This window comes from Trachurus trachurus (assembly GCF_905171665.1).
Source record: "Trachurus trachurus genome assembly, chromosome: 24".
NCBI lineage: Eukaryota > Metazoa > Chordata > Actinopteri > Carangiformes > Carangidae > Trachurus > Trachurus trachurus.
The window spans coordinates 28,097,305-28,115,225 of NC_139910.1; the positions used below are offsets into that span (position 1 = coordinate 28,097,305).

The 17,921-nt window shown below is 42.3% G+C and overlaps 1 protein-coding gene across 1 annotated transcript in view; it reads right to left on the minus strand.

The window, feature by feature from the left end:
• Nucleotides 1-1,940: 1,940 nt before the first annotated feature.
• Nucleotides 1,941-17,921, minus strand: part of ptchd4 (patched domain containing 4) — a gene marked incomplete at both ends in the record, with an annotated part of 37,665 nt that continues 21,684 nt past the window's right edge. Inside the window, one exon of the mRNA XM_084001156.1 lies at nt 1,941-3,622. Within this exon, the coding sequence (XP_083857282.1) occupies nt 1,941-3,622 (1,682 nt within the window). The remainder of the gene's footprint in view (nt 3,623-17,921) is intronic.

Here is a 17,921-nt window from a genome sequence, read left to right on the forward strand (position 1 = left end):
TATTTGAGAGGAAAGGAAGTGAATATCCAGTATTAATATGGTGTTTCTAATAAGGTGCTCAGTGAGTGTATGTGTTATTATGCAAAACCCTTTGTGTGTGTGACAAAGTTAAGTTATTCATTTTATAGCATTAAAAACAAACCAAAAAACGATGAAACTTGTGGATATTATACATCGTAATTGTTTCCTCCTCAGCTAGTTACCTCATGCCACATGCGAGCAGCAGGAACAAAACAAAATGATGACAGTTTATCACCTTTTTTAAATACTGTAGTTGTCTGAAATGTGTTTGAAAAAAAAAACATCTCCCTATGTACACATCCAGTAGACAAGGAGAGTCATCTCCTTCTAACTCTGGTTTCCATCAACTCTTCTACTGCAAAGGGTTGCTAGGCGCTGAGTGTTTGTTAGCTGTTTGCTGTAGGGCAGGTAGACGTTAAAAGATTTCTTAAAAGTTGAAGGGAACTGAAGCAGAGTGAGGTGATGACCTTGTTCCTATAATCAACCCCTTTCATTTTACGCTCAGTCATTTGGTAAAAAAATAACTTTAAAAATATATATATATAAAAAAAAATACAATGATGCAATTGAGTGAACAGTATATGTTACTGGGCTGGATTTTTAGTTATTTGCTATATTAGAATATCATATTATGTGTGATTTTTCATGGAACTTTCTCACATTTGGAACAAAATCTGTAAATCGTAGTTTCACTTCAGCTCTCCATCAGTTCTTTAAACACTATTCAGGGACAGTGTGCTGAAGAGAGAGTGTGTCACTATAGATTAAAGCCTACGTCGTAATCTGCTTAACGAACCTGAACAACATTGAATAGCCATCATTCAAATCAGACGGAACAATTCATCAGTGGTCATTGTTTCTGTGTGAAAGTTCCAATATAGTGAGATTTTTTTGTTTGTTTGTTTGTATTTTATAGAAATCTGTCAGTGTCACGTATCTGCCATGTACATTTTTCCATTGTTTCAAATCTGTTAGAAAGTTTGATTTTTCCCGCCTTAGAAACTCCTCTTCCCTTTTGGTTTTTACTGGTCTGGAAAAGCATATTAGGATTAGCGTAAATCATACTCTCAGATTACTGGCTTTCAAAACACTGCTTCACAACCCTCACTTATCACTTGCTCTTCAGAGGCTGCAGCCCACTGCAGTTTCTGTTGCAATTGCCTCAAGACCTCATGTGACTTGTGGAAATATTTGTCCCCTGCTTACATAAACCTTGACAGTTCTATTCATACAATGCAATGTGCAAGATCATTCTTCATAATGGACACAGTGTATGCCATCTGCCCGGTTCAGCTGTTCAGCTATGTTTCACGTTACAGAAAAGCATGCAGTGTGCTTTCGATCCACAGTTTCTCTCTTTCCACAGAATTTGGTTTCTTCTTTCTGTTATCAAGGTGTGAGCAGTAAGGTGCGTGCACAGTCGTCCTCTGCACAGCTGTAATCTGTACACCTTTGTATGATACCCTAAGCACTTTCACCAACAGACTGCTATGCTCCTGTCTTGCCGTCTTTGAGGTCAGAGCTGCAGGAGATGAACATAGATTTGCTAATATTGAAATGGACTAACATACTGTATGTTTAGAATTTACTTACAGATTTAGCAAGCATAGGTTCTGGCTAACTTTTTTATTTTTTATTCCAAATAGTCGGGAAAGAGCTTTAGAACCATGAGCATGTTGCAGTTTGTGCAAATGAGATACACTGTCCAGACTGAAGGACTGAATGACTGACCAGTGGGGCTGCGCTCTACTCTGGCCAGCTTAGCTGCTATTGGTTGGGAGTGACGAGTGCCCACTCCTCAGGGGACATATCAGACTCCCCTGCACCTCTAGAGGTGCCTAACAATTGGAGAACACCTCTCATCCACCAATTACTTTGACGGATACCCACTAGTATGGACTGGTAAAATTACAAACTACTCAGACGTTTGTCACATGATCAGGATTCTCCCTGACTTCAATGCACTCGAGCTCCTCTCTTTCTCTTTCCCTCTCCCTCTCCCTTTCCCGCTCCCTCTCCCGCTCTTTCCGCTTGGCCCGTTTCTTTTTCTTGTGTCTCTTTTTGGAGGGTGGGAAGAAGGTCAGGAAGACCGGCAGGATGACGAAGCAGTGCAGCACAGTGCAGCCCGCAGTGAGGAGGGAGCACTTGAACAGTGTGTAGGTCAGATTGGAAGGCACAAACACCAGGGGCATGATCCCGATCACAAAGCAGGATGTGTTCTGCAGGATGGCGGCCCCGTGCTCCTCCAGTGCCAACTTTATGCACTGCGTCCTAGTGTGCTCGGTGGCCAGCACAAAAGTGTACAGGTGTGGTACACAGTGATCCATGGCGAAGTTGAGAGTATAAATAAGGCACAGGATTGAGATGCTGTCCATGCCGACGTTCCAGAGGGTCATCAAACCCAAGACGCCCAGCTCCACGGACGTAACCGTGAGGATGAGCCAGAAGTTCCCCAAGGGGTTGATGACCAGGAAGAAAGTGAGGATGAGAATAGTGAGTACGCTGAAGCCTGAGGTCAGGATGGGCGAGATGACTGAGGAGCTGTAGCGGTCCATGAACACAAATGTAGGATTGAAAGCAATGAACTTGATGCTGTTGATGAGCATCAACGGACGAAGCTTCTCCAGAAGCTCCACCACCTCCTCGCGCTTCTTCTCGGTCGTCCGCGCCACCAGGTACATCCGCGAGGCGATGATGTCGTACTCGTCGGTCTCGCGGTTCTTGGAGAATATGATGTCCTCGGTGAAGTGCTGGTACTCTGGGCTGCGCAGGAAGGAACCTTTGAGAATGGTGATGAAGTCGTTTTTAGTTGACGCGCTCACGTTGACCACCCGCAGGTAGTGGAAAAAGTTGTCCATCCAGGAGATCTTGTTGAAGCCGTGACTCAGAGTCTTCAGGTGCTCCTGCACTGTGGAGTTCCAGTACTCGATGGGCTCGTAAATGTAAAAGCCGATCACGGGACTGTAGTTACTGAAATATTTCTGCTGAGTCAGAGCATAGGAAACACTTGGAGAGTTACTAGCCAGCAGGTTGACGATATTTGACCCATCACTGATTTGTAAACATCCCATGAATGAAAAAGAGGCATAGATGAGATAGAGAATGACCACAAAGGGTTTGACATAAGTGTTGGTAATCCACTCGGTGTAGTGCTCTCGCAGGAAGTGCTGGATGAAGTGGTTCTGATAGGGGACACTGTCGTGGTGTGTGGACAGGTCATGGCCGTCACTCATCATGGTTTTAAACCAAGTGGGCTGGCGGTCCAGATACTCCACCGATGGGATTTTGCAACAGAAGACGCTGTGGTAGCGGTTCTGCTCCAGCTGTCCCGCAAACACCAGGCAAGAGCCGTAGAAAGAGAAAACGTAGAAGTAGTTGACAAGTATAGCGACGCACATACTCTGGCAGAAGATTTTCACCGACTCGATGTTGGTGAACGGGCTGGCCCCCATGCCAAAGGTGATGATGTAGAGCGAGCTAGTCATGGTGTAGCACACCATCACGTCGGCAAAAGCGTCCGCCACGCGTTCCTTAAAGGGGAGATTTTCCCTCGTTCTCCTCCAGCCCGCCAGCAGCTCGAACACTCCTTTGGTTCCATGGCCTAAGACAAAAGAGAGAGAATTGTGTTAACACAGCGCACATCTAAATCAGTGTGGTCGGGAAAATATGATATGTGACCTGATCCAGCAAAATGAGTCACAGTCACCCACATTTCTGGCCAGCGGACTGTGGCGTCTGTTCCTGTACCATGTGATTACACGCACCCCCTTGTTGTCAAAGAGGCACCATTCAATGACCCTCGGAAAGCAGATATTCACATGCTGTTTACAGCTCGTCTCTATCATAAACGGTTCAGAAGTTGTAATGTTTTGTAAAACATGTGCAAGCGTTGCGTTGATGCTACGTTCGGTTTAGCGTCTGTTCCCGTACTACGTGATCACACGGACCCCGTCCTTTGTTGTCACAAAAGCACCATTCAAGGACCCTCGGAAAGCGGAGAAGCTCACGATTCAGATGCAGTTCATGGCTCGTCTCCATCATAAACGGTTCAGAAGTTGTTTAATGTTGTGCTTGTCTAGTCAAATTTAATCGTCATTTACGTGCCTTTTCTCAATTATCTGGACTATGAAACTTTGGGAGATTGTTTTTGAATGTCATTTCTTTTAAATTAGCAAAACAATTTTCTTTTGATTTTTTATTGGTTTTCCACGTTATCAGCTGATTATCTAAAAATAGAACGTTGCAACTTCCAACTCATTTTGCCAGAGCGGGTCACATATGATCACCCCTTGGAAGTAAAATCTACTGTATTATACTATTGCATAATGAACAGGATGTGCTAGCAGCTACTGATGATCTCTGGCCTTATGGTAGATGGCAAAGAAGGAAGAATTATTTTCTTTGGACTAAGGGAAATTATTTCAGGCAATGTTGTTTCCCATAGTCTAGCTCATTTTCTGCACCGACAATGAAAGGAAATAAACTATTTCAAATGCTTGGGGGGGCATGAAACTCTCCTGTTTGAATCAACAACACAAAAGATTACAAGCTGTGTTAGAAAACATCAAAACAACTTTGTTGTGAGAAGGCAGATTAATATACATTTAAATATCCTTGGCCCCACACAGGAACACCCACCATGCCACATACAAAGTTTGTTTATCTGTAAAATGCCAGAGCTGCATTTCTGCTGTAGGGTTGAGGGAGGTTACTTCAGTGCGTAAATATTTCAGTGAATTTTGTCCTACCCGTATGTTTCTTTGCTAACATCAGCTTTAAAAAAAAAAAAATCCTGTCAGATCTCGCAGGTGGTTAGGGGAAGTAAGGGGACTTGCTAGCCTTGACAGCATTATAAATTCCTTCTTGTTTGACAGAGGGAAAAAAGCTAATTAACTATAAAGGATTAGGCCTATGTAATGAGTCCGCTAGATTCCTCTTCCTGCTTTTAGTTTTATTAAGCTGTGCTGCAAGTCAATTAGTTAGTGTCAGTTAGTTTAGAGGGTGTGGAGGCAGAGGAAATTCACACCCCTGTTTTTCCCAGCGTTACACCAGGGGCATGCAGATGTGTTTCTCTTCACCGGTTACCAAATGGGATGTTAAGTAGTGTGTCATTTTCTAGACATGATTGAAAAAGCTCTGGGATTCATTAGAGTGATTGACTGCTGGCAGGTGGAGATGGATACTATCAATGAGCCCATCTGGTAAAGTGTCCCTGGTTAGTATCAATACTGAAGAGGGATTCTGACAAATGTACGCCCAGTGATTGTGTGTGGGTGCTGTGCGTGTCTATGGGCTGTTTTGGTGACCTACAGTAAACCACATCCACATTCAACACCTATTATGTAAATCATAAAATATTAAGGTTAAAAGATGTTTTAAATATCCTTCATTGTATAATATGAATTCTGTGCATTTTCTGATTCTACAACTTCCATATTAATACTGTGAAAGTACTGGAGCCACAGATTACACTGCCTGTATTCAGAAACTGAGCCTTAAAACCAGCTGTCAGGACTTTGTCACAACAGAGCAGTTACCACTCTCCTCCATGACCTAGACCCATCCAACCAGGCAGAATTTGGTTTCTGTGAGAAATCTGCTGTATATTGATTACTGAAAACAGCACATTTGAGTCAGAGATGGTTTATGGTTCTTAAAATCACAAATCTTCTTTTGAGTCGAGATAAATTAAAACCAGGAAAAGCGTAAAGATATGGACCTTTAAAGTTTGGGGTACAGTTAGGTAAATTATGGCTATGGTTCCCCCAAAAATGAAATCAGGTTAATTTCCTCTGACGTTATAGTGACACAATTGCTAATGCATGCGTGTGTATTATGCACTTCTGAGTTTTAAGATCAGCTCATTTTTCTAGTTGTTTATGACATCAACTGAATCATATTCATTTACAAAGATGAACCAGTAAACTGCCCAAGAGAAAACAAAACAAAAACAAAGTTGAGTCACTAAAAACTAAAAAAAACCTGTCCTTAAGGGTAAATGAACAGCTCTCCTGTACAATTGAAACCATTGACACCACATATGCTCTGTGGTACAAAAATGCCCCAGTTGATTCTGTTTTGTATCACCAAGGCAAGAGGAAACGATCAAAGTGACTTTGAAAGAGGGTTCATTGTTGGGCCATAGATGGCAGGAGCTTCAGTCACAAAGCTCAACTGGCTGTGTTTCAATGGGCTCGGGTAGCTGTGTCCATTTCTGCCGACTAAGACAGAATCCAAATCTGGTGCCAACAGTAACAGTGTTTTCTGCTCATTCTAATTACTAAAACCTTGGAAAAGATGTTACACACAAACCCAGGGATGGATTTATGAATTTCATGCAGCAGGCAAATGAAGGAAATCCGGCAAAGGCAGGACAGTGTGGACGGAGCAGGAGCTTTAATCAGTGAGGAATTGAAAAAGCACAAGGAAGAGGAGCACATGGCTGGAAGCATGACTGAAGCTCAACGCTAATCATCTTTGGAGCAAACTGACAGTTCTCTGAATGTCTTCATGCTGAAAGATGAAAAAAATAAATAAAAAAATGCAGAGCCTCCATATTTTTACTGGAGCCTCTCTCAGTGTAAGAGAAACTGATCCTGAGAAACAGGCTGCTTTCACATTAGGTAGGCCACAACACACCTTAAAGCCACAACTATGAATCTGCCGACAAACACTCTGGCTTTATCAGACACAGAGACAACAGCAAATGAACACGTCTCTCACCTCCCTGTTGCCTCTGTATATGAGACGACAGGCAGTGTAACACACCTTTTTGATAGCTGTGATAAAAGACTGGAAGGTCCTCAGTATCTTTGAGCAGCTCAGTTCCATGACTAACTGTAGCCTACGTTCACACCAAAAGCTTCCAAAGAGGCAAAATATTTTTAGCCGCTTTAGTCGCCCTTCATGTGACCTACAGTATATGTCAAAGTTTGATTGCGCTGGTCATTTAATGGCACCTCTATTCTATTCTGACTGGTTGCCGTTGAACCGTGTCATAGCTAATTACTATAAGGTTAACTGAGACTCAACTTATCGTCTGGTGATGCTTTGGACACTCAGGTCGCCAGACTTTCATTGAAAATGAATGACTTCTGGCGTTTTTGAAGCTTTGGACGCTTTTGGTGTGAACGCACAGTAAGGATTGTGTTTGGATAATAGCAGTGAGTTACCAGTAATGTCAGCCTACAAAAGATCAAATGTGCTTTACAAGATTTCATCGTTCACCTGTTTCTCACTGATATTGCTAGTCCTTGGTATTTTTGTATTCACAATTTACATTCTACATCAAAAAAAATATTAATATATGTAACGGAGGTCCGCAGACCTGTGCCACAGTAACGAGGTTCCTAAGGAGAAGTGACAGGTTGTGGCGGTAGCGGTACCGGAAGTAAAACTCACTCACCCATAAAAGACGTGCTAACCAATTCGTCAAGCGGTTGTCAACCTCTTGGCGAAGCTGTTAGCATCGCCGCGTCCAGTGCGGGAGGTCGCGGGTCCGAACCAAACAACATCGGTCACACTGATGCCGTGACCCGGATGCCCTGGAGTTTAGGGGGGTGAGTGTAACGGAGGTCTGCGGACCTGTGCCACAGTCACGAGGTACCCAAGGAGAAGAAGTGTGACCGATGTTGTTTGGTTCGGACTTGCCCTAGGTGAGGATTGAGGATCGAACCCGCGACCTCCCGCACCAGAGGCGACGATGCTAACCGCTTCGCCAAGAGGTTGACAACCGCTTGACAAATTGGTTAGCACATCTTTTATCGGTGAGTGAGTTTACTACGTCACTTCTCCTTAGGTACCTCGTGACTGTGGCACAGGTCTGCAGACCTCCGTTACACTCACCCCCCTAAAGTCACTCAACCCAGGGCATCCGGGTCACGGCATCAGTGTGTTTGGTTCGGACTTATGAGTGAGGATCGAAGCCGCGACCTCCCGCACCGGAGGCGACGATGCTACCTGCTTTGCCAAGAGGTTGACATCCGCTTGACGAATTGGTTAGGGACCGTTCGTTATTTATGGAATGGGCCACCGGAGGAAAATGGGGGGGGGGTCATGTCATAATATTCTTTGTTGAGGGGTGGGTCCACTAAAAAAAAAAAGGTCAGTGAGGGGGGGTCATTCAACATTTTGTCTGGAGGACACTGCAATGCCCGCAGAAAACAAAAACAAAACAAAAACGGGACATTTCAAAGCTGCAAGCACTGATTACAATGAGAGCAACGGCCCCCGAATCACAACGTTATTTTATGGTGCCCTGATCTGCCCTGAGTTGGTTTCGAACCCGGGTCTCCCGCACCGCAGGCGACGATGCTAACTGCTTCGCCAAGAACTCAATAAGGGTTTTGCCCATGGCTTAGCACGTCTTATATGGGTGAGTGAGTTTAACTTCAGTACTGTACAGAGGCTACGCTGCCTGCCTGCCTCATTGCGTAACTCTACATAGTCTGAGCAGCACGTACGTTCACCTTGCTTTTGTGAATTGTAAACAAACAGACGGCCCCCTCGGTTTTCGCGTCCAGCAGTTAAGCGGCTGATTCAACTGCAGTGATGGATAACTGTACCGGAGACAACTTCATGAACTACATTTAAGGAATAAACGGCAGCTTTTACCTGACGGGAGACCGACGCCTGAGCTACGGTAGCTAACAGTTAGCTGGTTTTACGTACTTTCTCTCTCTCTCTCTTTCCCTCTCTTTCTTACACACACACGCACACACACACACACACACACACACACACACACACACACACACACAGTTGTCTGTCATATCTGTCGTAAACCTTGTAATAATACGTTGTTGTTGAGTACGGTTCACATTATTGTTGCTTCGGTTTGAGTGTGGATTAATTGTTAATGGCTTGTTGTGTAATGTGAGCTGGTCCAAAATCGCGATTCTGTTATTGATGAGTTGGGTTTTAATAACAGCTGAAAAATGGCATGGATTGATGAGAAGGTGTTGCACACATAGTTGTCAAAATGAAATAATGTAGTGTCACACGCTACGTGATGCGATGTCACGTGTCGATGGCTGGGGGGGGGGTCATGTATCTTTTGATAAGGCTTAATGCAGGGTCATGTTAAAATTTACTGACTCCGACAGGGGGGTCATGTAAAAAAAAGAAAAAGTCCTGTGAATCCCTCCGGTGGCACTGATGATAAATAACGAACAGTCCCTTAGCACGTGTAACGGAGGTCTGCAGACCTGTGCCACAGTCACGAGGTACCCAAGGAGAAGTGACCGAATGTGGCGGTAGCGGTACTGGAAGTAAACTCACTCACCCATAAAAGACGTGCTAACCAATTTGTCAAGCGGTTGCCAACCTCTTGGCGAAGCGGTTAGCATCGTCGCCTCTGGTGCGGGAGGTCGCGGGTTTGATCCGCATCCTGGGGCAAGTCCGAACCAAACAACAACGGTCACATATAGATCTACTCAATTCCAGTTCTTCCTGTGATGTCAGTCTTCTACAGTGTACAATGCCATTAAACTCTTTGAAAATGTATGTTGGGATCGGTTTAAGAAGTAGGCTAACTTACACAATTCTATTGTGGCCTAAACATGTGCTTCATCTGGCAGTTTTTGGTAGCTAACTGAACTGTGATATCAAAGCTTAAGAGCTACATAACAATTCTTCATTCAATTCCATTGCCCAGCTAACAAAGCTAGCTTTACAGTAGGTGCTATTTGTATCAAAGTATGGAGCCATCAAATACATATTTAAGACCCTTCGGTAGGTTTTCATGGTCTATTATTAATGGTACTGCTAGCTTACTATAGCTACATTTGACAAAATCTTCCCAGCAACAGTTGTCATGACAACTGCAAGAATCTCACGCTGTTACAACTTGACAGTTCTTGACAAACACAGCAGTAACAACTAATGGGACCAGGGTTTAATCACGTGGATTTGTCTTCTATTATCTCTTACACCACTGATATTAATTACTTAAAGTCCATTTCAATCACTGTAAATCAAATGTCCCTATAATTACTCCTTCCCTTGGTCCCAGCACCTGCAATGTTGATATCATCTAATATCTAGTGCGGGTGCTCTATCAAGCTGAGAGGGATGTAATCTTCTATTTCTCTCTCTCTCTCTCTCTCTCTCTCTCTCTCTCTCTCTCTCTCTCTCTCTCTCTCTCTCTCTCTCTCTCTCTCTCTCTCTTTTTTTTTTTACTTTGAGCTGTAATGAGATGCTCAGGTCACTAACAACTGCAATCTTAAGAGGTGTAGTATCACTAAAATCACACTGTGCTCCTCTCATTTGCACACCCTGAGAAGGTCATGCATGCTTTTATCTCCACCGGGCTCGACTATTGTTATTGACTTGTCTGTTACTACGATGTCATTTATTCCCGTCTCAGCAGGCACTTAGACTCTTGACCTCAGCATTTCTGGGATCCTAGCTCCGGTTCCTCTCGGTGTAAATACCGGTATAGCTGGTTCTACCCTTTCGTGATTTTTTTTTTAATCAACAACACTGATGACCTTATGCAGCTGCAAAGCACAACCGAGAGCCTCTATACACCCTGGGCAACCTTTTAGTGAATCACCTGTTCCACGTCTGTTTAATGGGGGGTGGTCTGCAGCAGCAGGAGGCAGGGATGGATACAGAGAGCTGTAGCTCAGACAAGAAGGATGAAGAGGCGAGAGGCTTTGTATCTTAACCATCTCTAAGATGCAGGTACAAGCCTGAATGGGTTGTAAGAGGGCAGTTTGTCACCGTGGCTGTCCTGTAGACTATTTTCTGCCTAAATGAGAGACGGGGGTGTGAAAAAAAAAGCAGCCTGAGCATAGCGAGGCTATAATGGAGGCCCCGGCTGCATCTGCCTCCCCCTCCTCCCTCCTCCCCCTGGCCCACACTCAGCCACTGAGTCATTAAACTACACTGCTGCTCTAAAACTTCTGTGGCACTTGGACCCCTGAAGCACATCCATCATGTGGCCAGAGAGGACGTCGGCCACTCCCTCCCTTTGAGGTGTCTCCCAATCAGAACCACTGTTAACCGAGCCGGCTTATTACACAGTTGGAGATGACGGAGGAGCCAATATCACAAGAAGGAGGTGCTGCCACAGAAGCCTGATCCAAACTCAATAAAAACAGATGAGTGGAAAGAAGTGAGGATTAACACAGGGGAGAAAAGCAATCTTCACATCCAAATCAATACTTGAGTAATAACGCTCCATATAAACCCCAGTCTCGATTAGCCTATAAAGGAAACTTCTTCAATTTCACTCTTAATGTCAGATACTCACTTCCCCAGTTCTACCTGCATTTGTTGTCCTGGTTAATTTTGAGTTGTTTGCTGGCACACTGTTTTTCCTGGAGGAGACTTTCACCCTGCTGCAGGGCTAGAGAGGTAATGACTACTGAAAGACAGTGTCATTACCCAGACTGCAGGGTGAGATTAACAAACTGCTCTCGGGCAAAGAATCAAACTGCTATTGAAGAAAAACTAACAAGTTCAGATGGCACCATTACATGTGGGGGAGAAAACTAGAGGAATCTATGACAATGCTCACACTGATAATGCTAGCTTGTTGATGTAAAGTCTGTTTAATATTTATTTATTTTATAAGTACTAGGCATTTGATCTTGAAAACAAACAAACAGAAAAACACACAGGCCTAGTCAAATCTCATGGTTTCACATTGAGTAGAAAATAATTGACACCAAATTATCAGAGTTACTGTCTATTCTATAAATTGTCTAAATATTTCATTGTCACCACTGAAAGGAGTATGGGGTTTTACAGTATGATCCACTACCTGCGTTCATGTGTAGAGATATAGTTTTATCACAGGACAGTGTGTCATGATAAACAGTGGATTTCATTTATAACTTGAAAAATGTCAAACTGCTCCTCAGCTTTTAGTAGGCTACATAACCGTTTTTAATAACAATGCACGCTGCCACTCAACGTAAAAAATGGCGATGCAACATGGCCGCCTCGGTTCGGTGCGTCGCCCACTTATGTATTTGTAACGACTTGTAACAACTCATTCTAAGGTACGAGAAAACTTTCATTTGTATGCGGGTGTGATTCCACTTCAGTGAAATATGTATTTATGAAAGACATATTTGAGTTTTGCTCATAAAAAGCAAAATAAGTTACATACTGGGACTTTAATAATACTGCACAATACACATATGCACACACTCACCCACATAGACTCACACCACTTCTCAACACAGTTCAGGACATTATCCTGGATTGTGAGTAGGAGTTTGGCAGAGTTTGAGACTGAGAGATTTTCTGGAATTGCCTCCAGGTGTGAAACAGCAAAATCTGCGTTTTTAAGTCGTCTCCTTCTGGATGAAAAGCTCCAAAGTTCTGCGGCTGAACTTGTGCTTTTTTTTTCCACATGTACGTCTTTTAATATATTTTCCTCATCTCTCTCCAGCAGCAGGCTTTTATTGTAACAATCTAATAAAGAAGCAGCCCTCTCTGTTGAAGAGCTGTAGCGTTCACACTGGGCTGTGTTATTATATTTTAGGGGAAGGGAGCTCCATGCATTTGTGTATATGCACAGTTTAATTTATTTATGGGCCTTTGTTCCTGTTGGTGTCTGCCTGCAGATGCACAACAAACTGGTTCCCATCAATCACACTGAAACCGCACTTAAAGTGTAATCATTGTGAGTTATAACACAACTAGATTATCCAATATCCATGCTGCTGCACCACACTGCTGACGGCACTTCAGTAGGTGGACATCTTCAAACTCACATTCATATACATGTGTTAAAAAAACAAGTCAGTATGTAGAGTCCTGTGTTTCCTCTCCACTCTGGCAGGAAGGTCTGTTACATCAGACCCTGAGAGTTAATTAATTCACTGGAGAAGCTGAGCTTTAATAATACATGAAAGTCAGTGTCTGTTTTTGCTGTACAGCATTTTGTTGGAGTTGCTGTTTGGGGCTTTGACTGAATTCAGAAAACAGAAAATAAGGAGAGGAAACTGACTATGTTATGAATAAACTGTAGAATAATCTACTGGCTGCAGTTCTTGTCTTCAAGTGTTGCTGTCAATGTGCAGAGAGAGGAAACATTTATAATTACACACAGCCACTAAGCAAATCAAATGCCTTTTTGATTCTAAATTTTGCACATGTGATTATAATTTTATATAACTGTCACAAAAAAGACAATAGCTATCAAGTTGACTATCTAAGGCCTGAGATCGCTGTCACAATTTCATCTCTGATGTAAAATGACTACACAAGTCATTAATGACAGGTGGTGTACAAAAATACCACAACAGACCCAAAATAAACCGACAGAGTGATGATGCATAGTTAGGAGTTAGACCTTTCTGCTCTTGATCCATTAAACATTGACAACCTGATGACTCTTTGATGTCAGTGCTCAACGCTGTGCAGAGGGAGTCTGTTCAAAAACAACACTTCCTCCTGGATGTCCCAATTTAAAAAACCCTCAGCACACGCTCATTGACTCTCATCGATACAAGTGTTTCTCATCCTGTGCAGTGTTCAATGTTCAATGATAAAGTGTGATAAACAAAGAATAGAGAAGACCCAGTTGAAACTATGGTATAAAACATAATAAACAGAGAGTTGATAGTGTATATGGATTTAGATTTAGAGAAAACTGCATAATATTGGGTATGTTGTCTTTAGTGTGTGTTTGTGTAGATGCATGGTCGGATGTTCCAATGACAATGCCATATAGAGTAATAATCATAAATTGAACAACTTCATTGTAGTATACTGTTAATAATGTTATAACTAAATTAAAGGAAAAGTATCACTGTGTTTTTGTCAGTTTGAATTTACAATTTTCAGAGGTTTTGTCATTGTTCTGAATGGACAGATGTGTGGTTGAGCTCTGCTGCTCTTCTCCTGAACATTAGAGTGCTGCCTCAGTGTGACGCAGACCTGAGGCCATCAGCTGCACTGGTCTCAAATCCATTGGTGTCCATTACTCCCTGTCACACATCGATGAAGATTTACGCAGCTGCCCGATTAATGGCATATAATGTGTCACACTTGGAGAGATGTGATACGGCTAGTGTTGATTAAAATTCTGTCACATTTTACTGCATACTGGTAAATCAATAGATTGGAGTGATTCAACTTAAATACTATAATATATATAATATATATAATATATATTAATGCTACGGTTTGAGTTTAAATACATTAGCATGAGCGGCATTAGCTCTGTCACTGGTTTTCCCAGCAGCTTCTTCATACCTGCTAGTCAGACACATTCATGGTTACAGTATGTTGTGTTGAGCATGCGTGTGTTTGCATTCATGAGTGTTTGTGCAGTTTCGCTGTTTCCTTCACAAGGAGGGACACTAATGCAGGGGATCAATACTTCCTGCCATCATGAGGAGGAGACACATACTGTATAAGACATGCACACACATGCAAAGACACACACGAAGGGATGAGACACACGTCACACACACATATCACGTGATTATTGATGTAAAGTAAATATATAATAATGGGTGTGCATGTGCATCCTGAAACTGCATGTTACATTCTACCCTTGAAACACAATACAGCAAACACAGTTAATTTCTAATCTATGAGACCATTTACTAAAATTTACACTCGATACACTCAAATTATTGCTACAATAGCACCAGTTTGATCATTCACACATATAAAGTAAAATGAAACAAACACAAAAATAGGGGAACAGATCAACCAATATATGTAGATGGATGGATGGATGGATGGATGGATGGATGGATGGATGGATGGATGGATGGATGGATGGATGGATGGATGGATGGATGGATGGATAGATAGATAGATAGATAGATAGATAGATAGATAGATAGATAGATAGATAGATAGATAGATAGATAGATAGATAGATAGATAGATAGATAGATAGATAGATAGATAGATAGATAGATAGATAGATAGATAGATAGATAGATAGATTTAAAAATATAGAATTAAAGGTATAATATGTAGGAATTCCCCCCATCTAGCGGTGCGGTTGCGTATCTTTCTCTGGTGGAGTAAAATGACATCCGGTTGGTTTGCCGACGGCCGTCTGCCTGACTGCACCTGAATGCAACACCAGTGCCTCCTCTTCCTCACACTACACAGTGGTGACAGTTTTAACAGGCCGAGCCCACAGCTCCGCTGAGTTTCCGTGGTTACCTACGGTCACGCTGCCACTCAACGTAAAAAGTGGCGATGCAACATGGCCGCCTCGGTTCGGTGCGTCGTCCACTTATGTATTTGTAACGACTTGTAACAACTCATTCTAAGGTACCAGAAAGCTTTCATTTGTATGCGGCTGTGATTCCACTTCAGTGAAATACGTATTTATGAAAGACAGATTTTATTTTTGATAATAAAAAGACAAATAAGTTACATACTGGGGCTTTAAGCTTTAACACCCAATAAACTAATAAACCTACAAGTAGAAATGCAAAAATACATATAAATAAATATAAATAAATACATCAGAGGTAAAAGACTAAAACTAGTTAATTAGATAAACAGCAACTTCCTCAACTTCTTGCTGCTGCTTTATTCATTCATCCATTCACCCCCGAAACTGCAACAACCAAATGTCACACCCCAATATCACTGGTCCAACTCCAGCCAAGTGAATGTGTGGGAAGGTAAACTGTGAAGCATCTGAGAAAAGAAACACACGACCAAACACACAGCTCGGTCAGCTAAGCCGCGGTTGGTGGCAGTGAGGCTGTGGGGAGTTGACAAATGAGGCTGTAACTCTCTATTATCAGGTGTGTCTCTACTTGGTTGTGGAGCTGCAGGAGTCAGCGCCTGAGCAGCAGAGCTCTGCTTTGTTTCATGACACCTGCTGAGAATTCATGTTCATGTTTGAGGCTTTTTAGGCAGAAGTTAGGAGCAGAGAAAACTGCACCGGTTCAATGGGAAAAGATGAATAGATTGTTTGTTATTTATGCAGGAAAAAACTCAAATAGATTGAGAGTATATTTAACACATTTTATTCTGGTTGAAAATACAGTTATTATTAATACTATTCATTCAGTCCAGATCAGGTTGGGACAGTTATATTTTGGGAAACAAGCAGGTCCCTGTCAAAGCTAAATAACAAAAGGATCTTAAAATACCAAAATATGTCCCAGCAGCAGGAATGTTGATATTTCAGGCATCTTTGAAAATTAATCCATCAGGCCGAATGGAATTGCAGTCAGACAATGAGCTTCTTTGAATAAATACCGATCATATTATCCCAGCATGGTTTAGAAGTAGCCGAAAAAAACAAATGAAAGAAATTAAATTGCTTCTCTGTCATAAATTGTTTTGTTCAATTGCTGTTTTCATAACACGATTAAGCTGGAGGCTCATTTAAAATCCAGTCCTCACCACTTGTGTTCCTAAACATCCTTACTGTAAGTCCTGTCTATGGCATCAAGCTCCTCAAACACTGACTCCTGCACTTCACTAATGCTACAGACCCTGGTAAACACCTTTTTTTTTTGGGGGGGGGGGGGGGGTGGAGTACAAGTGGCAAACAGTGTAATGTGATTTAATTAGGCCTGGTGCTCCTTCCTGACACTGCAGTCAGTTTTAACACCGAGTCTGGTTATACTATAAATACAGCACGGTGCAAATTTCACAGTGTTCAATTAAGGATGCTGTGACACAGGCTAGTGAGCACTGGTTATATAATTATGAACTGAGAAGGGGAAAACGAGTGGAAAAGCTGAATAAAATCAGTGCATGATACTGGGAATGGGGCCAGGAGTTACTTGAGCTCCCAGAATAAAAATCTGTCTTCCTGTTGCTCACGGCAACATTAAAATTCTGGTGGAAACATCAGGGGTATTGTGAAGAGTTTGTCCTCCAGTAACAGTGTATTTTTACCATTTGGGACCACATCATCCTGGAGCTATATTAATACATGTATGGAGCTGGTTTATTATTCCTCCCTGCTGGTCCCTACAAACCACCCTGAAGCCGTCACAGCGCCGCCATCCCAGAGCCACTCACAACAATAACACCCACAGATCGATCATCAGTCATCCAGTCCTGCTTATTGAAACAGGCAGGAACTCCCAGAAGGCTTTTCACCATCAGCAGCGACGGCCACTGCGCATGACTGGCTATGAATGTTGAGTGCCACTATCTATCTTGCCCTCACAGGATAAAAAAAAGAATATATATATATTTATTTATATATATCAGGCTTTAAAAACATCAGTGTCCAGACAGAGAAAACTCCCAACAGCTTGTAAATGATGAAGCTACTCTGACAGGAGCAGCACAGACTCAGATTGATGTGGTGGAGCCCAGAGAGCGGCCATGAGGGAGAGAACTTTTCTCCATGTGCACCATGAATCACCCATTCACCACCCAAATGCAGAAAGCAGTATATAAATAACAGTTAGTCATTAAACATTTCTGCATTTTTCATGCAAGTTTTCATGCGAGCAGTTGATAAATCCACTGGTGGAGAGTTGGAGACATGTTAGTGTGGAAAGAAAACACTTCCCTTCACTTATACAAGAGTGGGAGTTGTATCATGCATCACTGATATATGTTAAAATATGTGGAGGGTCTTGAACCAAACCAAACCCACAGAAGAGCAACATGTAGGCAACCAAATCCAGTTGCTGGACCAATTAGATGGAGTGTATGTATAATAACAATAATAAACTGATTAATAAATGAAATGAAAGATTATTTAGAGTATAGGTTGAGGTATTTACAGACGATAGCAGATTGAACCAACGCTCTCAAAATGAAATGTCACAAACAGACTCCATTCAGAAGGCTGTTTACAATCTGAAGTGTTGTCAATTTTGTCACAAGATTAACAGTCGTTGAACTGGACTTTATTTTCCTCATCTTCTCAAAGTGTCTCTATTTCCAATTCTCTCTATTTCATATGTATAATTGGTCACAGCAGT